This window comes from Brienomyrus brachyistius, chromosome 18 (genome assembly GCF_023856365.1).
Source record: "Brienomyrus brachyistius isolate T26 chromosome 18, BBRACH_0.4, whole genome shotgun sequence".
NCBI classification, from domain to species: Eukaryota; Metazoa; Chordata; class Actinopteri; order Osteoglossiformes; family Mormyridae; genus Brienomyrus; species Brienomyrus brachyistius.
This window is the reverse complement of record NC_064550.1, coordinates 18,842,546-18,866,564: the sequence shown is the minus strand read 5'-3', so window position 1 is coordinate 18,866,564 and position 24,019 is coordinate 18,842,546. Positions and strand designations below refer to the sequence as shown.

Below are 24,019 nucleotides of genomic sequence, written 5' to 3'. Positions count from 1 at the left end.
CTGCCGGTGACACTGTGCTTGCAGGTGTCATCACAAACGGATATGAAACCATGCACGGGACCTTGATGAATCACCTTCCTGGATCATCGTCCATTGCTTGCAGTCTTACAGAATGCAGAAATGATTTCAACCCACACGCGTGCCGGTTTGTTTAACCCTGTTGGGTAAAGTGCCGTCATCAAAAGTTACAGTGGCTAGCCTGGCTTCGCGACGCTCAAAGAATCATCTAGAAGGACACACTGTCAAAACCTCAGCGTTGGCAAGTGGCATCTCTCCACTAACAATCACTCAATAACGATCAGTAATATAACTGTCGCTGGGCTGGATTTAGCAAAAGACTCTGGGTGGCACCTTCGCCAGCAAGAATGCGGAGTCACTAACGTACTTATGGAAGCAGCTGCAGGAACTCAAGGTTACTCAACTCATTTTTTTTTCGTAGTTCTGTAGAGTCATTCAATTGCATCCACGCATCCTCCATTACTGCCTGCCCACCGTAAGTGCACCGTTGTCCTTGCTGCCGCAAAGGTTCTTGTCTGTAATCTGCCCCCTGTTGAACGTCTGCGGTTATAGGGACGACAGGAATGATGAGATTCCTCACCAAGCCTCTCCCGCCCAGGCCGCTGTTTATTCCAAAAACTCACTTCTGGGAATCACCACGGGGCTCTGTGGCACAGTTCTAAAATACCAGTATGAAAATGAAATATTCATAATGGTAATTAATAGCACTATTCTTTTAAAAAAAATAAAATAAAAAATGACACTGACAAGAAAACAAGAAAAGCATCGTGCAATACGTATGTCCTGCACATGCCTATGGAGTGGCACACTTTACGGGAACGTTTGTGTTGTATCGAATATCTGATACCGCAGCATGTGAGAATAACGGTGGTCATCAAAAAGAACAGTGATCGTAAGTGTTTGTGTGCATAGAAGGATTAAGGTGTGAGAAATGTGTTGCACGTCGGTGCCTTTCAAGAGTAACGTTCAGCCATTGGGCAGTACCACAGTCTCGAAGTTGCCAGGTACGAGAGCTTTTACTGCGTATGCGAAGTACTTGGTGAATAAGTACCAGAGATGGGTGGTTCAGTCCAAGTCCAGACCACGATTTTGTTTCGACCAACCGGTTGAGTATTGTGACTCATTGTATTAGTGTTTCTCAAACCAGGGCCAAGTGACCCCCAGATGGTCCACGTTTTTGCTCCCTCCCAACTCTCAGGGAATTGGGAGGGAGCAGAAATGTGGACCGTCCGGGGGTCCTCAAGGACTGGTTTGAGAAGCATTTCTTTATACTCAACTTGATCTGGATTTGTACTCTCTGGACCTGGATTACCCACCTCTGATTAAAAACTGATCCTGACTCTTGTGACTTTTTGGGCTGGATGTAGTTTGTGTGGCCGTTGGTGACCCTCTGCCCCCCCCAAACGACCTGTACCCACAGGTACTTTGCCAGCGAGCCCTTTGCCGACCTGCACCGTGTGGAGGGCCTGCGTGGGGTCTACATTGCCACGCTGATCAACGGCTCGCTCAGCGAGGACAATATGCGCTCTGTCATCACCTTCGACAAGGGGGGTACCTGGGAGCTGCTGCAGCCCCCCAGCACCGACAGCCTGGGCGGCACCCTTGACTGCCAGGTAGCACCGCTGGAGATGGTCCTGCCAGATTAATGATGAATAGAACAGTAATTCTTTATGCATCTCCATGGGAAATTCTCTTTTTTTGTCTGTAAAAACTTGCTCCCTGTGAAACAAACATACATTTAGAAGTGAGAGCGAGCTTGGGGGGGGGGGGTCACATCGTTGGGTCGGGCAGCATGTGGTGCCCATGGAGCTGGGGGTTAAAGGGCCTCACTCAGGGGCCCAATGACAGAATTAGTCTACCGGCCCCAGATTTGACCCAGTGACCAGTGACACGGAGAGGCAGCCTGTTTACGTAGATTGGATCGTGGGCCTCTCTTTGTTTGGGGAGATCTTTTGGGACATAAATGACAGTGTGTATTTCTGTCCTTTTTATAATGTATTGTCACACTGCTTTTAACAGTGATCTGTCTGTGTTTTGAGGTTTTTGTGTGACTGGTGGTATTCAACCACTGGGTGTCTGCCTTCATACCCCCCCCAGCTCTCCAAGGGCTGCTCACTGCATCTGGCCCAGCGCTGGAGCCAGCTGCTCAACGTCCAGCTGCGGAGGATGCCCATCCTGTCCAAGGAATCAGCTCCAGGCTTCATCATGGCCACAGGTGGGTGGATCCCTGCTCCGTCCCGGCAGGGGGAGTTCCTACCACCCTTGTCACTGTTCATAGTTATTTCTCTCTGGTTTTGCTTTTAGTGTAAGTGCTCTGACGTAACAGTGGCTGTCGTTCAACCCCCCATATCCCCCCCCCCCCCCCCGCCAATTGCTCGAAGCTGAGGCATGAACCCCAAGGGCTTGGCTGTAGAATGTTGTACGACAGCAGCCCCAGTTGAACCGGAGCCGCGATTCCAGACTTCGCTGCTTCTCATCCCGCTCTCTCATGGCTGCCTGTCTCGTGCCACTGTGGCAAGTCGGGCAGCCGCAGAATGCGGGAGAACCTCTTAGCTGAGGAACCAAACCCTCTGCCCGTCGCCGCCACTGTCACTTTCATCACGTTACGCCACTACGATGGCATCCAGTAAGAGAACTCGTCTGTAGGAATGTGCACAGCCAGGACTGCAATACAGAGGGCATGTTTTCACTTAAAGCTGCTTTCCAGCTCATCTGCCAGCACTGGGGGGGGGGGCTTTTCAAAGGAGGAGGGGTTATTCTGGGGTCACGGTGTAGCCCAGTGCATAGCTGGAGGTATAATACAGATCTGTCAGCATCTTCCCCACAGTTTCCCCAAGCCCCACTCACCATAGTCATCATCGCTTGTTTGTTTGTTTGGTTTTAGAGATCGCTCTTACGGGTCTCCATGCTTAATTGGACGATCATTAGATAAGGCGGGAGGTTTGTCCTCCTCTTGTTATCTTGGTTACACAGACGATGTAATTAGGAGTTTCCTTCATCCGCATAGTAATTAGCGTGCCCCCCTCCCCCGAGACTCTCGTACGCTGCTGTTCTGAGCCCAGCTGCCAGCCGCTGCCCACTCTGTGTCGGGCGTCGCCAGTTAAAGTTCCGTTTGCTTTATTCCCGTTTTCCCTCCGACCCCAGGCCCGTTTTCTCCGGGCTTCAGGGAGTTAATCTCATTTGTGTTTTATCTGTAAGGGACAGTTCTGCCTTTGAATTATCGCCTCCGATACGACGACCTTCTGCCCCCCCCCCCCCCCCCCCTCCCCCCCAAAGAAAATTTAGTGTGGCGTGAGAGTTTAGTCGTTTTCCCAGAGCTGAGTGTGGGTTTGTACCAGTGGAGCATCCCCATAGGGGAGCAGTGGCTGCCTGCCTAACTGCAGGCACACTGAGCTTCTCACCAGAAGGTAAACAAATATCCACCAGCTGGTGGTGAAATAGCGTCAAGATACGTCTTGGCTCCAGGGGGCAGTGTTGCACAGTATGTTCATTGTGTGATTAGGTTCATGACCTCTCCCGCCCTCCCTCTCTCTCTCTCTCTCTCTCTCTCTCTCTCTCTCTCTCTCTCCTCTCTCTCTCTCTCTCTCTCTCTCTCAGGATCTGTGGGGCGCAGCCTGGCCAATAAACCTAATGTGTATATGTCGAGCAGCGCTGGGGTTCGTTGGAGAGAGGTGAGTCAGTGCATTAGCACCTACACTTTGGTTGTAGCAATGCATTGTGGGATACAAGTGAAGGTAGGTCATTAGATGTATGTGAACCCATGGTGGTGATGTCACACAATGATTATTGGTATGGGAACCAGATTTTTAGCAGTAGACTTGTATGTATTCTAGGCCCTGGCTGGTCCACACTTCTACACCTGGGGAGACCATGGTGGAATTCTCATGGCTATTGCACAAGGTGGCCCCACCACGGAGTTGAAGTGAGTCTGCCCTGCACCCCATGGCATGAACCATCTGTGTTGTGCGTACTGACTAGGCTAAGGGATGTGCTGAACTTTAACCTGCAGTGTCATCCCCCGGTGTGATCACCTGTCTCTCTGGCTCATCCGTTCGCCAGGTTCAGCACCAACGAGGGCGAAACGTGGACGCCTTTCCAGTTCTCCTCCAGGGAGGTGTACGTGTACCAGCTGCTGACAGAGCCTGGGGAGAAGAGCACCGTCTTCACCATCTTCGGTTCCTATGCCGACCAGGGTCACAGCTGGCTCATCCTGCAGGTCAACGCCAGCGATGTCCTGGGTGAGAAACCGCTTTCATCTCGAGGTTCATGCTGTGACGTATCAATGGGAAAGAAATTGTTTATAGCTGTAGCACTTCAGTAGAAGCACTGCTGCTTCACACCTGTGGAGACCAGGGTTCAGTTCCCTGTCTCCATGCCTGTGGAGTTTGCATGTTTTTCCCTATGATGTGTTGGAGGTGCCAGATTGTCTCTAGGTGTGGTGGGTTGATGCCCCATCGTGGGTATTTCCTTGGCTTATTCCCCAAATTTTCAGGGTAGGATCTAGGCCCCCACAGCCCTGTATAGGACTTTGTCTGTTTTGCACGATATCTGTTAACCTGTGTACTACGTTCTTGCTGCTGTATGCACCAGAATTAACAACACCCATCATAATGTTAATGAATGAAGAATTTGATGCCTCACCCTTTGGGAATCATATATGTTCCACTATTTGTATGCCAATACCATATCATTAAGGTAGCCTTGGTAATATGTGTGTTTATATTAGTGTTGTGTGACTGTGGTAGCTCCATTGCCTGTGTGTGGTATTGGGGAATGCATGTGGCTCCTGTGTCATTGTGGTAGCTCCCAGTCTCGTGTGTAAATCCCAGTGCACTAGTGCAGTAGCCTCAGTATTGGTGAACATATATGGTCCATGTGTCATTGTCGTAGCCTCGGTATTGGTGAACATATATGGTCCATGTGTCATTGTCGTAGCCTCGGTATTGGTGAACATATATGGTCCATGTGTCATTGTCGTAGCCTCGGTATTGGTGAACATATATGGCCCATGTGGCATTGTCGTAGCCTCGGTATTGATGAACATATATGGCCCATGTGTCATTGTCGTAGCCTCGGTATTGGTGAACATATATGGCCCATGTGTCATTGTCGTAGCCTCGGTATTGGTGAACATATATGGCCCATGTGTCATTGTCGTAGCCTCGGTATTGGTGAACATATATGGTCCATGTGTCATTGTCGTAGCCTCGGTATAAGTGTGTGTTTGCACAGGGGTGCCGTGCACGGAGGCGGACTATAAGCGCTGGTCCCCGTCAGACGAGCGGGGCAATGGCTGTTTGCTGGGCCGCGAGCTGGTATTCAAGCGCCGCACTCCACACGCCACCTGCTTCAACGGCGAGGACTTTGACCGGCCGATCACCGTGACCAACTGCTCCTGCACACGGCAGGACTACGAATGGTGAGAGCCTGTCTCTCCCCAGCAGGACGACCCGCCTGTCCTCTTGGTCAGCGACATCCATCGCTGATCTGACAGCACGTAGCTAATGACCATCCATCAACCAACAGAAAATGGATTTTATTGGCATGCCGACGACATCGATTACAGTTGTAGATATACCAGATATAGATGTATTTATAGGTCTATGTAAGCCAGCAGCTTGTAGGCCACGCCCACAACATCATGCTTTAGCAGGACTGAACCAATGATGATGATTAATAATAATGATATTAGTAGTCGTAGTGCTGTTCTAAGGTTCTCTTTCTTCCTCTCTCCATTTCAGTGACTATGGGTACAAGCTGAGTGACGACCTGTTCCTCGAGGTGTGTGTCCCTGACCCTGAGTTCTCTGGCCGGCTGGATGTCCCGCCCGTGCCCTGCCCCGTGGGTACCACATATCGTCACAGCAAGGGGTGAGGAGATCACGCCCTTCGCAGGACAGCTCCACGTGGCAGGAGCCAAGGACCCTAACCCTTAACCATTAGGTGGCTCAATAAGCCAGGGATACCTGACATGTGTCAGCCAGTATCTGCTTGGCACCATTTCCCAATCCAGTCCTTGGGGACCCACAGACAGTCCATGTTCTTGGAAGGGAGCAGAAACATGGACTGTCTGGTAGAGTTTGGGGGAGCAAAAACATGGATTGTCTGGTAGAGAGCTTGGAGGGAGCAAAAACATGGGCTGTCTGGTAGAGAGCTCGGAGGGAGCGAAAACATGGATTGTCTGGTAGAGAGCTTGGGGGGAGCAAAAATATGGACCGACTGTGGGTCCCTAAGGACCAGATTGGGAAATACTGGGTTATGGGGTCATGAAAATGGTCAAGATTTTTTTTTTTCTAGTTTTTCGTTTTCAGTTTTTATACACACTTGCCCAAAAAAATGTCTGCAGTTGCAGCTCTTTCTGCAGAAGAAGATAAGATAGGACTTTATTGATGTAGGTGCACAAATGCTATCAGTGTAGATATGGACACCTCCAAGTAACTACCAAGATCAGTATAATTCTCAAGTCAGTGAGGTATTTGGCTTATATCATCGCACGTGGGGTCATGTACACGGATGCTGAACAAACTCCCTTCTCCATTATTAATGGCAATATCATAGTTTTGAAATTTACATTAGCTTTCATATTTATTTCGTTTTCCATTTTGTTTTTCAGTTTTACTTCAGTTTCTTATGAGTTTGCAAATAGTTTGTATCCTTTTAATTTTCTGAATATTTCTGGTTTTAGTTTAGCTCTTGCATAGTTTCAGTGTTAATTTTAGTTTTCAAGTAACCACATTTTAATACCACACTGGAAGTGATTTGCATGCTTTCATGCCGCACATGAAACGGCTAAGGAGGAAGCGTGAATCATTTTGGTTTCTTTCCTGAAAATGTCCTTCCACACCCCTGACCTCTTCCCTCTAACTCCATCATGTTTTATAGCTGTGAAGGACTTGGGTTATTGATGCTCCCAGTCCCTGATTACAATACACATACACCTGATTGGATTTTCTCTTCTGGAGAAAGTAAAGTCTGTCTGGGGGTGTCCCAGTGAAAACCCCTAGGGAAATGGTGGTTAGAGAGTGAGGAATTATTCCTAGAAATGCTAAAGTAAAGCAATCGGACACTGATTGTACGAAGCGTTAAGATAATGCTGAAACAAAGTGGAATACACCGATTTCAAAATCTCTCAAGACACTCAAAATGCCAAAATCAGTAACATTTCAAAAACACACTGAATGCGTGAAAGATTCTAACAGTAATCTACAATGCCACGAGCCATGTTTTAACCTGGGCAATGGGGTAGGAATATGAAGAAATAAGTACAATTAATGAACATGAATCCATTGGCAAACCATTAAATAAAGCTTAGTAAATGGTTTCCATTTAGCAGTAATCTTATATTTTAATAAAAGGTTATCCTAGAGTAGTAAATTTTAATTTACATAAACCACTGCACATGCATGTGTGTGTGTGCATGGTGTGTGAGTGTGTCCTGCGATGAGCAGGCCCCCCACCCTGGGTTGTTCCCTGCATAGTGCCCATTGCTTCTGGGATAGGCTCTGGACCCCCCGTGACCCAGTAGGATGAGCGGTTTGGAAAATGGATGGATGGATGTATAAACCCCTGCACATCACATACATGTGAGACAGAGGATAGAGAAAACGTACGACGACACTCACTTAATCTCTCTCTGGGTCACAGATTTTTACAATTATTTTGGCATCCTTAAGAATCTTTTGCTTTTGTTGCGAACATTGTTGCTATTCCTGCCAAAAGCGGCACACCCAACCGCAATGAATGCAAAAATACAGTATAGAAGAATGCCTCGACCAGATGAGAAACGCACCAACATGGTGGATGGCCGTCTTTGCCTCCTGTGAGCTTTACGGTGTGACGTAGATTACAGCCAACAACCACAGTGCAAAGGCGGTAAAATGGAAAACGCTGATTTTTCTTTTTCATTTTACTTCGTTGCATTGTTAGTTGTAGTTTTAATTTTCATTTAAAATGTTTTTGTTTTGTTTTTATTTTTATTTAACGAAATTTCTTTTTCACTCCCACTTTAAATTTTTTTTAGTTTTAGTCTTTTTTTTTGTTAACTATAATAACCCTGATTATTAGCTACCCTGTGAATGATGGGATATCTCCATTACTTGATTGGCAAAACCTTCAGTGGTGGAGACTGCTCACCGTGGAGGTAATTTGGAGAAGAGTAGATAAGGGGATCTTCAAGACATCTTCCGCTCGTGACAGTGCAGAATGATAAACACACAGTGCTTCACTGTCGTGTTTCTGAATTGCTTTGAGTTGCACGGCAAAACAAATCAGTTCACTGCAAATGTCAGTATGATACACATGTGGTTTTTATTATTAGGAATTCCAAAGGACATTATGATTGGGCAAGAGCCCATAAAGCCGCTAATCACACTAAGAAATGTAAAATGTGAAGAGGTGCAAGGAAATCTAGCGGTGTGAGGAACGTGTGTGGTGCATGTCCTGGAGATGTGTGTGGTGCATGTCCTGGAGATGTGTGTGGTGACTGTCCTGGAGATGTGTGTGGTGACTGTCCTGGAGACGTGTGTGGTGCATGTCCTGGAGACGTGTGTGGTGCATGTCCTGGAGACGTGTGTGGTGCATGTCCTGGAGACGTGTGTGGTGCATGTCCCGAGTCATCGTTGTGTAGGTCCATTCAGTCCCTGGAATTTTTCTGGATAACAGTGAGAATAGGAGAACAATTTAAATAATGTATCATAGTTCTGGAAGCAATAATATTTCGGGAGATTATGCAGCAGTGTCTGCGACAGCACTGACCACTACAAATATACGACAAAATTTCTTGCGAGGGAATGGTGCTGTTGGTTTTCCACTTGCAGAATCTAGTCCAAGGGAGACTGAACTTGCTATGGTGGCTCAATTTGTCTCTGGATCCTGTACAGGATGTTGCATTTTTGTATGTTTTGATAAGTACCGCATAGATCCAATCCACTGGCTTTTATGGCAAGGGTCACACTGCCCCCTAGTGGCAGAGAGAGGAATTGATTTCTGGGTTGGTGATTTTGCGCAGATGTAAAATTGTGGGTAACTGTATGTGCATTTTGTCTCAGGTACAGGAAGGTATCTGGGGACAGCTGCCATGGAGGCGATGTGGAAGCCAGGCTGGGTGGAGAGATGCTGCCTTGCCCTGTGGGAGGTGAGCTTGGCCTGGCTGTACTTGTTGGAGCATAGATGTTTGTCGGTTGATGCTCTTTGACTGACTGAGTCCTGTTTGTCCCCCTACTTTCCTCAGAGAGTAACGAGTTCATCTTGTACGCCGTGCGGAGCTCCATCCATCGCTACGACCTGGCCAGCGGCACTGACCAGCCCCTGCCGTTGTCAGGCCTGCGAGAAGCCGTGGCCTTGGACTTCGACTACGAGCGGAACTGCCTGTACTGGGCCGACATTGCGCTGGACACCATCCAGGTGCGCCTCCCTGCTGGCCGCTTCTCGTTCTTGCGTTAGTGGCTGTTCGTGTCTCATTTTCAGCACGGTGAACTGTCGTGACTCCTTTCTGCCCCCCCCACTCTGTAGAGGTTGTGCCTGAACGGAAGCTCTGGGCAGGAGATCATCGTCAGGAGGGGCCTGCAGAACGTGGAGGCGCTGGCCTTTGACCCCGTCAGCCGGCTGCTCTTCTGGGTGGATGCTGGGGCTCAGAAGATCGAGGTGAGGAAGCGAGACGTGCTTGGAGTGAGAGGGATGGAGAGAGGGGGGTAGTGCGAAAACGCATTTGATCCACTGTAAGGAAATGCCACAAGAACCTGGAATGACATTTGACTGTCTCACCCACCCTTCAGGTGGCCAACTCTGATGGGGACCTCCGTCACACTCTGTTCAACTCCTCCGTGCTGGAGCACCCCAGGGCCCTCTCTCTGCTGCCTGGGGAAAGGTACGGTGCCTTCCCTTCAGCCAGTCCTGCAATGAACAGCCTTGCCTTTTAATCTTGATGTAGCCTCAGCAGAAGCTCCAGCTGCGCCTCTTGGTTTCAGCAGCCTGTCCCAGCTTGTTCAGAACAGAATAGCATGAGAACTGATAAACACCCAGCTTACAGTTGGCATGGAAACGCCTAAAGTGTGTGTGTGTTGCGGGTCCAGCCTCATGTTCTGGACCGACTGGGGGGACCGCGCTGCCGGCGTGTATCGCGCCTGGATGGACGGCACCAACGTGTCCTGCATCGTATCCGATGGAGTACGCTGGCCTAATGGCATCACCACCGACGAGCACTGGCTGTACTGGACTGAGGCGTTCGGGGACCGCATCGAGCGGGCCGACTTCCTGGGCGGCCAGCGCACCGTGCTCATGGAGGGTCTGCCACACCCCTATGCCATCGCCGTCTTCAAGGTATTTTTTAGATGACCAGAGTCTCCAGTTGGGGAAAGCTAGCCAAAGAAACTGGTCAGAGAGTTGGACAACACAGTTTAACCAGGCGATAGGATGATTGAGAACTGGGTAATAGGTAATAAATTATTAGAGCTTCTTTGCCACTGGATGAGATGGACGGATGGACAGATGGATGGATAGATGGATGGATAGATTTATCAGTCTTTTACCCCAAATAAGGTTTGCAGTAGCTCTGTGCACACTTTTACACAGTCAAAATACATTTACACAGTAACAATAAACAATACCAGTGCAAAGAATGGAAAGTATTGCATAGAATTCCACATAAACCAGTGTGTTCCTGTCCTGGGGACCCAAGGGACAGCACACGTTTGTACGGGTCATGGCAGGACGTCAGGTTCTGGTGATGGACCTCAAGGCTTCCAAGTCCGGCCACACCTCAAGGGCTTGATAAGGTGTCGATTAATTGCATCTCATGTATTAGCGCTGGGCTAAGACTCACGTGTCCATTCGCAGAATGACATCTACTGGGATGACTGGTCCCGCATGGGCATCTTTAAGGCCTCCAAGTCCGGCTCGCTGGACAGTGAGCTTCTGGTGGGCCGGCTGACTGGCGTGATGGACCTCAAGATCTTCTACAGGGGCAAGACCAAAGGTCAGGATGCCCGCTCGAAGCAGGGTCTGGGGGGTGGAGCTTAGCTTCCGATGTCTGTGGTGTTAGTCGTCTCTTAAATCTCTTAATTGAGGTGGAAGTAGGTTAATAGTGCATGTAGATATCACCATTGTCTTCTCCATGCTTGTTTGTATCGGCCAGTTAAGTTTAGCTTAGGTTCAATGCAAAGGAACATGATGGATTGTAAAAATATACAGTCAGCAGACAGCAGTAGTAGTGAACCTGAAACAGGTTAAACGCTAATAAAAGACCGACCTTCACACCCACCTCTGACCTCCCGCCCCCCCAGGGCACAACGCTTGTGCCGACCAGCCCTGCAGCCTGCTCTGCCTTCCGCGTCCCGGGCACCGCCATACCTGCGTGTGCCCAGAGGGGGCGCCCACCAAGCAGCTGCCCTCGGGGGAGCTGCAGTGCCAGTGTCCAGTCGGATACCACCTTCAGAACAACACCTGCGTCAAGATGGGTGAGTTGGAGCAGAACCGGCTGCCGGGCCTTTTCTCTGTCCCCCATCGATGCGTCCGCTCATACCGCCCCTCCTCCCTGTGCTGCCGTTACCCAGAGCGCACCTGCCTCCCCAATCAGTATCGCTGCTCCAACGGGAAATGCATCAGTAGCATTTGGAAGTGTGACAGCGACAACGACTGCGGCGACATGAGCGACGAGCAGGAGTGCCGTGAGTGTAGCCCCCTCCCCCCCCCCCCCACAGAGATATAGAGACATCTATATATAAACGAGTAGCTGGGAGGAGTAGCAAGCTGCATGTGATCAGTCAGGTGTTGTGTGATTTCCTTTGTAAATGTGCTGCGCTTTCAAAATATGGATTCTCTGAATGCTGTGTGGTCCCCCCCCCCAGCCACCACCGTTTGTGACCCTGCTGTGCAGTTCCGCTGCATTGCCTCTGGATCCTGCATCCCATTGGCCTTCAAATGTGACCATGAAGATGACTGTGGCGATAACAGTGACGAGGAGCACTGTGGTGAGTGTGTGCCTGCTTGTGATTGGGGAGCGTACCAGACTGCAGGTGATTGGATGGTGAGCTGACCAGGCTTTGTGTGACTGCAGGTGATTGGGTGGTGAGCTGACCAGGCTTTGTGTGACTGCAGGTGATTGGGTGGTGAGCTGACCAGGCTTTGTGTGACTGCAGGTGATTGGGTGGTGAGCTGACCAGGCTTTGTGTGACTGCAGGTGATTGGATGGTGAGCTGACCAGGCTTTGTGTAACTGGGTCTGATTGGATGGTGAGCTGTCCGGGCTTTGTGTGACTAGGTCTGATTGGATGGTGAGCTGACCGAACTTTGTCTGATTGGATGACCAGACTGACCAGACTGGGCCTGTGGGCTTGACTGTGTTCCTGTCTGTGCTCACAGAGTCTCACCAGTGCCGTGTGGGGGAGTTCACGTGTGCCCGGGGAGTTTGCATCCGTGAGGCGTGGCGCTGTGACGGGGACAACGACTGCCGAGACTGGTCAGATGAGACCAACTGCACAGGTCAGGGCGGGAGGGCCAGTCCGGGAGGGCCAGTCCGAATACTACAGCCCCAAGAAGCCTTCAGCCTCCATATTTACTTCCTTTAATTATAGTCAAGTGAAGAGCCAGTGTCGCTTCTCGGTAAAAGTCAGTTCCTAGTAGCTAGAATGCAGTCGTACCTGTGGTTCTGTATGTCCATTGGTTTCAGTGTGAGCAGTCCAGTGCAGGTGTCTAACTGTGATTTTCCCCCCCCCCTCCAGTGGGCCACCACACCTGTGAATCCAGCAGTTTCCAGTGCCACACAGGCCACTGTATCCCCCAGCGCTGGGTGTGTGATGGGGACGACGACTGCCAGGATGGCTCTGATGAGGAGCCCTCACGCTGCGGTCAGCCCCCCCCCCCCCCCCCCCCGCCAATTCCCGTCAGCCCCCACCCTCATCACAACCCCCTCACTGAGACAAGTCACGGCCATCTTTAAAAGTCCTTCTCTTTCTCCATAGGGGGCACTCACTGCAATGGCTTCCTGTGCCCCAATGGTACCTGCCTGCCCTCCAGCTCCCACTGCAATGGCGTGGAGGACTGCCCAGGGGGCGCTGATGAGCAACGTTGCGGTTGGTCACCTCTCATGCTTAGACTGCCATAAGATGCTGTGTTCTGTGTCCTGGCCTGGGGAGACCTAAGGTGTCCTTATGTAGGAATGCTCACCCACCCCCCCCTCCGTTCCCACAGACCCGCTCTGCACGCGCTACATGGAGTTTGTGTGCAGGAACCGTGCCCAGTGCCTGTTCCAGTCTCTCGTGTGTGATGGCGTCCGGCACTGTGCCGATGGCTCGGATGAGGATGCCACCTACGCCGGCTGCTGTGAGTCATCCGTGGGGGGTGGGGGTAGGGGTGGGGGGGCAGGTTGGCGGCGAGGCTTATTGACACACACAGACACCAAGGGCCTCGCCTGTCGGCCGACGTCCCAGACCGGTTTCAGCAATTTGAATCTGCGATCGTGTGTGTATGTATGGTCCACCCATACTCACATTCCTATGGCTGTTCATTGCCTTTATTGCGGTTATTTATTCTAATTTGCACACCAATCATCATTACATCTGATGCGTTTAGCGAACGCTTAGCGATAGCACAGTGCAAACTTTGTGTAGTGCCAAGAGGTCAGTAAATGTCCAGGTATAAATGTAAGCAGTAATGGAGCTACACAACAGCTTTTAACAAAGCAAGCACATCGCCATTTTTTTGCATGCATCTATTTGTGCCACTGTTTTTATTTACGCTACTTTGTCACTGCTGTTGCGAACTTTCACGCTAGTTTTTCCCTCGCACGCACTTCCAAGTGTCAAGCGACATGAGAGATGGCATTGTTTGATTTGATCTGTTCGTGCGTGGCTTTGCTTAGTGGCGTTGTGTCTTGAATTTCCCGATGTCAGCCGTGTCTTGGTTGCGGGTAGGGTGTCTTTCGCCGAGGTGTAGCGCAGCTCTCGGTGTCATTTTTACGCGGCTGTCTTCTCCCGTGTACCCGGGTTTGTCGCACTGATCTGTCACCCAACGTCACGTACTGAACGCTTCTGGATCTCTCTGCTCACCCTGCAGCCACGCGGCCCGAGTTCGAGCGGACCTGTGATGCCTACAGCTTCCAGTGTGCCAACGGGGCATGCGTCAGCCTCGAGTGGAAATGCGACGGCATGGACGACTGCGAAGACTACTCCGACGAGGCCAACTGCGGTGAGGCCTCTCTCCCTCCACCTCCTCGGCCTTTCCTGCTTCTCTTCCTCTCTCACGTACTCTTGCCTCATCTTTCATTCCCAAAATGCACCACTACTGTCTGTGCCCTAGCTGACTGCTACGTCCTTGTCTTTGGTCTTTACCTCTCCAGACTGCTCCCTCTGTCCGCCTTTTTTTTCTCTCCCCTGCAGTCTCTCTTTTTTTTCCTCTTAATTTTTTTTTAATGTTGCGTGTCACCAATTCTTCTCAGGTTCTGCCACTGACGTTCCTGGCTGCTCCCGCTACTTCCAGTTTGAGTGCCGCAACAGTCGCTGCATCCCCAGCTGGTGGAAATGTGACGGCGAGAACGATTGTGGCGACTGGTCTGACGAGGAGGGCTGCATGGGTAAGAAACGGGCTTCACCTTTGACTTATAAATTGCCTTTTTTTCTGCTAAAATGTTCTCAGACCCTCATTTAATAAGCTTAAATTTTCCAGCTTTTTAAAAGGTCAAAGCTGAAAGCTACACCGCACGCTAACCCCACCAGTTATATCCCTAACCACTTTGCAGTGTACCTCACCCATTGGGAAGATGGTGGCGCTGGAGGTAGTGCTATTGGTCGGCAACCGGAGGCTTGCAGGTTCAAGCCCAGGTTCCTCCTGACCCCATCAAAGTCCTTGAGCAACATAATGAACCCCAAATTGCCCCCGGTGTGCAGGTTGGCATATATGGGAGCGGGGCCACAGGAGTCACTGGCCCCAGCTGAAAGCTGATTGGCCCCTGTCCTGTCACTCACTCCTATCAATAACTATTGATTAGGTTGGTCCCTCTTATGACCCCCACCTTAAAAAATCCTGGAATCACCCCTGTCCATTGGTGTACCAAGTCAATATAGTTGGATGTCAAGGAGACTTTACTGGATAAGGTCATGTTTTGGGGTGTTTTTTTTTCTCCACATTCTCCACCTGTCTCTCCCTCGCAGGAGGACTCACCCCCCGTCCCACCACACCTGGGTCCCTCTCCTGTTCCCCAAATCACTTCCACTGCGACTCGGGGACCTGTATCATCAACAGTTGGGTTTGTGATGGCTTCGCTGACTGTCCAGATGGCAGTGACGAGGTCGGCTGCTTCAAAGGTGAGTGGTGGGATCGACTGCACCGGCGAGCCTGAAGACCTCTGTGCCACCTGCAGCTCTTCCTTAAGCTGTTGCGCCTTTTTGATTGGCTCAGAGCTGTCTGTCTCCCAAAATGCTTCCATATACAAAATGGTCATTTCTATTCAGATTACTTATCAACTGCTGGTACAAGCATCAAAATCCCATCCTGGGATTTTAAATTAAGGCTCTATGACTTGTGTTGGAAAATCTAGAGTCTTGTATACAGTACTGTGTATTTTGGCAGTCAAAGAAAACATTTAAAGCTCTTTATCTTGACAGTAAGTGCAGCCTCCACTAACATAACATAAAATATCTAAATAACATAAAAATCTTTCACAGCATTATAATAAAAATCAACAAGATTTTCTTCTGTTCTTCAAAAAGTCCCTGATATCTTGTTGGACGTCTAGATGAGCACCGCTTCAGTTCTCAAACTGTTCCTCAGGGGCACCTCAGCAATTCCATGTATTTATTAAATTTCACCACCAGCTCATTTAATAAATTTGTAAGTCATATAACTCGGTGAGGTGCTGATTAGCCAGACATGGTACGCTGGTAGTTGAGTCAAACCCAATACTTGGGTTTATTGGATGGTTACGGCAAATACTAACTGGGACGACTTTTTTTCTTTCGAAAATGGTCAGTCTGTCGGACTTGGACACATATCTGTTGTAGTTTTTCTCCTTCATGAGATGTTTCTTTGACTGCCCAAGACTTTCGCACCTTACCAGCAGCCCCTGGGTTAAGAACATTATGGACCAACTCGTGCTTACGGACGGACTACCACAAAGCCTGTTATATGAAAATCTGAGTGAAATACAATAGCTTATAAGAACGAAGGCACACACTACTTCGTGCGACATTAGCGGTTTATCAGCTCGAGGTACAGTACCCAATGAAGTTAATTTTACTGTATCGTTTTACTATTGTTCTAATTTACCTACACATTCAACAGACTTGGGGAACGGGTTTTGGTTATCTTGAGGACGGCCTGTACTGTATATTTTACTTTATATGCGTAAGTGATTATCGTAATCACAATATTTGATTGGTCAGATTGTAGAATAGCTCCCATATAAGGGCTAATGATGTGCTGCCAGCCAATGAATGGCTTCCATTCTGCCTTTGGTTGGGTTCTGGTGCCCATTGTGTGCACCCAAGCCCTTGTGACAGTGGACAATAATGTCCCGGCCTTCAAAGCCATCTCTGTTCCTGTGTCTCTCCAGCAGCTGTTGTGTTGCATCACCCGTTCCGTTCTGTGTGCCCCCGCAGACTCGAACACCACCACGCCCCCCGTGCCCACCCAGCCGCCCGTGCGGCCCCGTCCCACCGGCCGCTGCGGAAAGGGCCAGTTCCCGTGCCTCCGCCCCCCCACCTGCATCCCAGACTGGCAGCGCTGTGATGGGCGGCGGCACTGCCAGGACGGCTCTGACGAGATCTCCTGTCGTAAGTGCAGGCCCGAATTGTGTGTTTGCGGGTCTCTGGGGTGATATATATTCCTATGGTATATATACTAAATATGGTCTTTGTTTGCCCAGATGGTTAATACATGTAGTTTAGGGACTGGTCGACCACAGACATTGAGGGTAATAACTCAAAAAGTATATGGTGGGTCTCTTTCAAACCTTATATGGGGGAAGACCTGGAACTGATCAAATTATTGAGATAAATCACCCCGGAATTGAAGCAGTGCCGCATAGTGGTAGCAAAGAGAAGGGTAGCCGCAGAAACTCATCACACTCATTCACAAACTATACGGGAACTTTGAACTTTATAGGGGGGAATGTCTGGATCTGCTTCTGTTTTGACACAAATGGCACCGAAATTAAAGCAGTGCCACCTAGTGACTGTAAAGGGAAGTGCCACTGCTTGGGGAGAGTGTGTAGGGGCCTACAGATTGCAGAGGCCGGGCGCTGTGGGCGGAGTAGGGATTAAATGGCAGGTGGGACCATCTGGGGAATCAGTGTTTTCAGGTGTGGTAGGATGGTCAGCCTCTGCTTGCCTCTCTCGTACCCAGCCACCCAGGGCCCTCTGACTTGCGTGAACGGCACGCTGTGTGCCGATGGCGAGGCCTGCGTGACGGAAAGCGAGAAGTGTGACGGCTTCGTCGACTGCTCTGACCACAGTGACGAGGACAATTGCTCATGTGAGTGGCGTGCTGCATTCATGTCTACACTTAAGTTGGGCAGGCAAATGAAGCACTTATTGGCCCCTTACATTTAGAATGCAGTGTCTAATGTACTACAAGTCCCAGAAAGCCACTTTGTTGACAAAGGGTCACAGGGCCACTGAAAGCTGATTGGACCCCAGAGTGCCCCCTCCCCTATCTGTCAATGACTCCCGTCTGAAAGCTCTGATGTAGCAGATGAATACTGTAATTATTAAATAAGGAACAAGGAAGGACATTTAAGGGACTCTGCCACTCAAACTTAATGTCTTAATTTCCGTCCCCCCTCCCCCGCAGCTGACACACGGATCTACAAGGTCCAGAACCTACAGTGGAGCTCTGACTTCTCCGGTGCTGTCACACTCACCTGGTCCCGGCCCAAAAGCATGCCACCCTCCTCATGCTACTATCTGGTCTACTATAGGTACAGTGCTGCTGGATGCTGATTGGCTGGCCCATGTCCGTGGGCAGAATCCTTTCTGTACAGATGCTGCTTTAACCTGAGTGAGAGTCAGGTATCATAGAGGTGACAGAATCTGAGAAGATCTGTGATATTTACTGAGTAACTGTCTGAGTGAGTAAGAGTGCATATTGATTTTTCCCCTTTTATTCTGGCTCAGACACTGTCATCTTGCACTGTAGTCTGTTGTGCATATGTCTGTCTACGTATTTGTTTGCACGTGCGGTTGCTCATCGACACGTTCCTCTCACCCCTCCCCCCGCCGCCAGACTGGTAGGGGCACAGACCTGGACCACGGTGGAGACCCACAGCAACAAGAGCAGCTACGCACTGACAGTGCTGAAGCCAGATACGACCTACCAGGCCAAGGTGCAGGTGCAGTGCCTCAGCAAGCTGCACCGGACCAGCGAGTTTGTGACGCTGCGTACGCCAGAGGGATGTGAGTAACCCCACCACCCACCCACCTGCTCACCCATTCATGCTGTACACCACTGTCTCTCAACCCAGTCCTCAGGAACCCCCGGACAGTCCACATTTTTGCTCCCTCCCAGCTCACAGCCAGTCAGTAACACCCAATACCTGGTTCGGATGTGCTTGGTCGGAGCAAAAACGTGGACCTTCCTGGGGTTTCCCCCAGACTAGTTTGAGAAACACTGGATAGGAAACCTAAAAAACCCACTGTGCTGCGTTCACCGTTTGAGTCATGGCTCGCTTTGTGTGTCTGGTTCGGTTCCGACTGCCCGCTTTCTGCAGTGCCTGACCCACCCCGGGACCTCCAGCTCTCCTGTGACCTCAGCAAGGAGGGCACGGTGCTGTGCTCCTGGCAGCCTCCGGATCCGACTCACGGACTCATCCGGGAGTACATCGTGAGTGGGCCACCCTGTAGGGGGGCAGATCTCATCTGGTCATCAAGCTCTGGACCATTTTCAATGCACACAGTCACTCCATTAGTAGTAGAATTGTGAATGTGTCTGTCTGTGTGTGTCTGTGTGTGTACCTGTGCACATGCATCTGCCTCACCACCAGGTGGAGTACTTGGCAGGAGGCAGTGTGGAGTGGAACTCACAGCGCAGCACCAGTACCCATGCTGAGGTCGGGGGTCTGCGGCCCAGTGCCCTCTACAGTTTCCGGGTATGTTACTGCCGGAGCGGCGGGATCTCACTGCAGGGTCAGTGTGAGCAGATGGCTGGTCAGAGGAAGTATTCAGAGTAGCACTAGATGGGTTGTAGTTGCTAGAAATTTTCTAGTGAGTTAGTACAGCTTAGGGGTGAAGTGCAGTGGGTATTGGCAGAGTTAACCCTGGGTTGTGGGGTCATAGGATGGGTCCCAGGTGTTCACATGTCTGGCTGTGGGTGTGCTTCATTCAGGTAGCTGCCGTTACCAGCCGTGGTGTAGGAAACTGGTCCGATGTCAAATCCATCACACCCCAGGAAGGTGAGGACTTCCGCTAACTGAATACAAGTGGCTGTACGCTACGGCAGGAGTTGCTCAAATCCTGCAACGCCGATTCTCTCCAGGCAAACATGTCAGCATGTAGAATCGCCCACTGCTCGGTTGCTAGGATTTAGTCAAAGCGTTTGTCTGTGTTTTTTGTTTGCATACTTGTGTCTATGTTATGGATGGCCTCTAGTTGATTAAACATCTCCCTCTACTGGTAGGACATGTGTGTCAGTCAGATATGCCAAAAATCACACCAAGGCCAGCAAAAAGAAATGACTGTAAATTACTGATGGGCAAATAAGCAAATGGGACCGTCATTTTTAGCCAGTGCTATAGGGACCCACTCTGGGAAATGGCTCTCACTGCCTGCGTCTACTGCTGTATGACCTGCTGTTGTGTTGTTGATGAATAACCTTTGATTTAATTTGTACTCTGTGTGTCTCAGCCCTTCAAGTGCCGTCTGTCGAAGTGGAGCATATCACAGAAGACTCAGTCAGTCTCACTTTCGGTTTCAGTTCCATGTACAAGGTTGGTGTTTCTTGGTAGATGGTGCTCTCTCTATAGCTCTGTGTGTGGGTGTCTGTGTGTGTGTGTGTGTGTGTGTGTGTGTGTGTGTGTGTGTGTGTGTGTGTGTGTGTCTGTGTGTGTGTGTTTGCATAGATACCCATTTGGATAGCCTCAATTTTATAAAAATCTGTGAATGCAGTCAAAAAAGTTCCAAAAGTCTTGTATTTTGGTTGGTAGCTTGTGGTTAAGGTTAGGGCTGGGTGGGGGTTACGGTTAGGGCTGGGTGGGGGTTACGGTCAGGGCTGGGTGGGGGTTACGGTCAGGGCTGGGTGGGGGTTACGGTCAGGGCTGGGTGGGGGTTACGGTCAGGGCTGGGTGGGGGTTACGGTCAGGGCTGGGTGGGGGTTAAGGGTGTCGTGATTGGGATTAGGGTTCTTCCCATAGAAATGAATGGCCGGTCCCCATTTAGATAGACCAACTTGTGTGTGTGTGTGTTGTGGAGGAGGAGGGAGGGATGTGTATATATTATGTTATGGGGACCAAATGTCCCCACACTGTAATTAAGCTTGTTATTTTCACATTGTGGGGACCTTTTTATGGGGGGTAGACTCAGTTTTATAAATATGTGTGACTGCAATCAAAACACAAAAATGCTTGTATTTGTTTAGGTATTTTGTTTAGGTATTTTGTTTAGGTTAGGCCTCCGTAGGGGTTAGGGTCGTCATTTTGGGGTTAGAGTTTTCCCCATAGAAACAAATAAAGAATCCCCACTTTGTATCTGTCTGTCTGTCTGCCAGTGTAATTTTGATTTGAAAAATTTAATTACAGTTCGTTTCATAAGCTAATTTTCTTTTATTTGTAGTATTTAACTAAATGAGCATCTATTGAGTGGTGTTGAGAGTGATGGTGTGGGCAGTATTTTCCACTAGATTCGTGGACTGACTCTCATGTGACTGCGTGTACAGACTCAGCCGGGTCTCTCATCCAGATTTTGTGCCCCCTCGCCCCCCCTCCCCCATTGCTTACAGGTCCAGCAGTACATGCTGATTCTCTACTGGGTATTCGACTCTCACGTGAGGGAGAGCAGGACCATGACGGCTTTGGGTAGTAAGCTGACAGGTACATGCGTCCCCCCCCCCACTCGCTCAGGGGAATGTCGGGTACCCGGAGAGGGGGTGATTTACTGAGGAGCTGTTCGTGTGTGTTCATCCTCAGTGACAAACCTGACCGCTGGCACCAGCTACGAGCTGGCAGTGTGGGCCCACACCAGTGTGGGGGACAGTCCCACAGCCCTGACCCGGCTCCAGACGCACGGCAGTCAGCCAAGCCCCCCCTTCCTTAAGGCCCGCCCCCTCAACCAGAGCACCGTAGACTGCAGCTGGACCGGTCCCCATGCTGAGGTAGGGGGGATCGGCACACTAAGTGTGGATACAGACGTGCGAATGATCGCATTTGACACGTCAACAAAATGTTTTTATGCTCACTAAGAATGAACTAAAGATAAACGCTAAAGATCATTATTATTAAAGAACCTATACTTTTTTTATATATATATATATATTGAGTTTCAGTGGGACGTTCTCTAACTGTGTGTGTGTGTGTGTGTGTGTGTGTGTGTGTGTGTGTGTGTGTGTGTGTGTGTGCGCGCGCTCAGCTGTACGGTGTGTTCTTCGCTACCTCCTTCCTGGAACTGTACCGCCAACCACACAGCCGCAACAGCACAAGCAGCAGCCTGACGGTCAGCGTGGATAGCGATGAGCAGTACCTCTTCCTGGTGAGTCCCGCTCCTCTGCTCGGGCTTCTCCCCCATTCTTCATAGGCCCCCACCCTCAGGTTCGGGGCTCTCCCGACTTTCTTAGCAACAGTTCACTTACCAATCCAGCAGTGGTGATTGTAGGATTTTTTTTTTAAGTGAGGTGCATAAAGGGGGCAGTCATAATTCTTACAGAGAGGTCAACCATATCATTAGCCAATGAATGTGATTTGAATCAGTGAGTGATGGGGACGATACACTCCGGCGACCAATCAGCATTCAGCTGGGGTCGGTCCCTCTGTGACTCCGCCCCTGTATACACCCCTGAAATCCAGTCTTAGCACACAACTACTGGCAATCCTCTTTGCTGCTTGTCTTTACTGTGTAGTCATTGTGTCAGTCTGCTGACGCCCGCATGCATGCGTGTGTGTGAGACAGGTGCGAGTCATCTCGCCCTACCTGGGCCCCCCCTCCGAGTACGTTGTGGTTAGGATGATTCCCAGCAGCAGGCTGCCCCCCCGCAACCTGCACAAGGTGCGTGTGGATCGCACCCAAGCCACGCTGAAATGGCAGCCACCTTACGACATGCCTACCACTCCTCTGGTAAGCACCCCCTACAGGTCAACAAAGGAATGCAGTTAGCGCAGATAGAATACAGTTTTATAACCTTATTATACATTAGTGATGATGCTGTTGAGCCCTTTGCTGTGCAGTAAGACGGATATTTATTATTTTATTATTTGTTAAACGCTATTGCATCATGGCCTAGTGGTGAATGATAGATACAGGCAGTTTTCGAGGTAAATAAGTAATCGGTTTAACAAACCCTTACAGAAGTCGCTTTTTACCATTCAGGAAACCTTATAGCAAAACAAAATATAGGCCAAAAATGCATTAGTTGAAGAACACATTAAATAAAGAATAAATAAAGAAAAAAAATAAAGATAACTTACAGGTTAATTTTTTTATGTGTGACGGTTATTTTGCATAAGTCTGGATTTACTTAAGCTAAACTTGCTCGCATTTGTGTAGCTCGACCCCTGTCTGACTCCTCTTTAATCCCTGCATGCCCATGCAGACGTACTGGGTGCACGTGAAGGACATGGTGCGTCGCGCAGAGGTTAGCTACAAGGTCACCACACAGAACAACACTGTGGAGTACGTGCTGACCCGCCTGGAGCCTGGGGGGCGGTACAGCGTCAGCGTGCGCCTCAGCAACATGAGCAAGGAGGCAAGCCTGACGCTCAGCACGGGTATGTATGCCGGCGCGCCACACCCATGACTGGCACCGCCCCCCCGGGTCCAGCTGACCCCGTTTTCATGTCTCCCCCCTGCATGGCCAGTGCCCCTGCCTGCCCCAGAGGCCCTGAAGATCTTAGTTGAGAATGATCACGTCTTTCTTCTGTGGAAGAGCCTGGCACTGAAAGAGAAGAGCTTCAACGAGAGCAGGGTGAGGCCCCCCTGGAGGGGTGTATATGGGGGCAAGGCCACAGGGGCACTGAATTACCTATGGGCCGCTGCTTCTTGCCCCCCCCAACAGCGCTGCACTGTTGCAACGTAATTAGTAGCGCTGAGATGACGCCACTGTGATTCTCAGGGCTACGAGCTGCACGTCTACGACAGCGTCACCAACTCCTCCACCTGCCTGGGCAACACCACGGAAACCTTCTTCCGCATCGGCAGTCTGCTCCCGGGCCACAACTACACCTTCTCCGTTCAGGCGCGCTGTCTGGTGAACGGGCAGCTGTGCGGGGAGCCGGCGCTGCTGCTGTACGACATCCTGAGCGCAGGTGCGGGCGCCCGCGGCTGCGCTGCCGTGTTCCCTAAGCAACGCCGCCCCCTACTGCCGATTTCGCTTTTTGTCTGACGCTTTGACCGTTCGTGACAAAGCCATAGCACGAACGCTGATCCTGTGTCCGTCACGGCTGCCCGCAGAACCAAACAGCGTCCCGTCCCAGAAGGGCAGCTCGGGTGACACTGCGGCCGTGGTGGTGCCCATCCTCTTCCTGCTGCTGCTGGCGTTGGCCGGCGGCACTGTGGCGTTGTACATGCGACATCGGCGGCTCCAGCACAGCTTCACTGCCTTCACCAACAGCCACTACAACTCGCGCCTGGGCTCCGCCATCTTCTCCTCCGGGGACGAGCTGGGTGAGCCCCTTTTACCCCCCGCCCCCCCACAGCTTCCCAGCTGATCCTCACACCTGCTTAGCTGGAGCTTAACCCCTCAATCAGTACAGCTCTAGCAGTGCATCATGGGAGCCAGCAGTGGCGTAACAGTCTGTAGTGATGCGTACGGATCGCCCCCCCCCCCCCCCATAGTTTGGCATGCATGAGAACCACCGATTGATTGCAAAGTTTA

At 50.4% G+C, this 24,019-nt stretch overlaps 1 protein-coding gene across 1 annotated transcript in view; it reads left to right on the top strand.

Annotated features, from left to right (window-relative positions):
• Window positions 1-24,019, top strand: part of sorl1 (sortilin-related receptor, L(DLR class) A repeats containing) — a 54,183-nt gene that overhangs the window by 27,832 nt on the left and 2,332 nt on the right. The window contains 39 exon segments of the mRNA XM_048982607.1: window positions 1,439-1,631; window positions 2,116-2,233; window positions 3,616-3,689; window positions 3,852-3,940; window positions 4,078-4,256; window positions 5,251-5,437; window positions 5,760-5,888; window positions 9,065-9,150; window positions 9,247-9,419; window positions 9,528-9,659; window positions 9,791-9,882; window positions 10,088-10,334; window positions 10,851-10,989; window positions 11,297-11,470; window positions 11,567-11,680; window positions 11,861-11,983; window positions 12,374-12,493; window positions 12,733-12,858; window positions 12,973-13,083; window positions 13,202-13,333; window positions 14,066-14,197; window positions 14,448-14,582; window positions 15,160-15,312; window positions 16,606-16,779; window positions 17,351-17,479; window positions 17,798-17,924; window positions 18,230-18,399; window positions 18,714-18,826; window positions 18,987-19,091; window positions 19,328-19,394; window positions 19,846-19,928; window positions 20,936-21,026; window positions 21,123-21,307; window positions 21,562-21,681; window positions 22,099-22,263; window positions 22,739-22,913; window positions 23,004-23,110; window positions 23,258-23,450; window positions 23,596-23,808. Of these exon segments, the coding sequence (XP_048838564.1) occupies window positions 1,439-1,631; window positions 2,116-2,233; window positions 3,616-3,689; window positions 3,852-3,940; window positions 4,078-4,256; window positions 5,251-5,437; window positions 5,760-5,888; window positions 9,065-9,150; window positions 9,247-9,419; window positions 9,528-9,659; window positions 9,791-9,882; window positions 10,088-10,334; window positions 10,851-10,989; window positions 11,297-11,470; window positions 11,567-11,680; window positions 11,861-11,983; window positions 12,374-12,493; window positions 12,733-12,858; window positions 12,973-13,083; window positions 13,202-13,333; window positions 14,066-14,197; window positions 14,448-14,582; window positions 15,160-15,312; window positions 16,606-16,779; window positions 17,351-17,479; window positions 17,798-17,924; window positions 18,230-18,399; window positions 18,714-18,826; window positions 18,987-19,091; window positions 19,328-19,394; window positions 19,846-19,928; window positions 20,936-21,026; window positions 21,123-21,307; window positions 21,562-21,681; window positions 22,099-22,263; window positions 22,739-22,913; window positions 23,004-23,110; window positions 23,258-23,450; window positions 23,596-23,808 (5,375 nt within the window).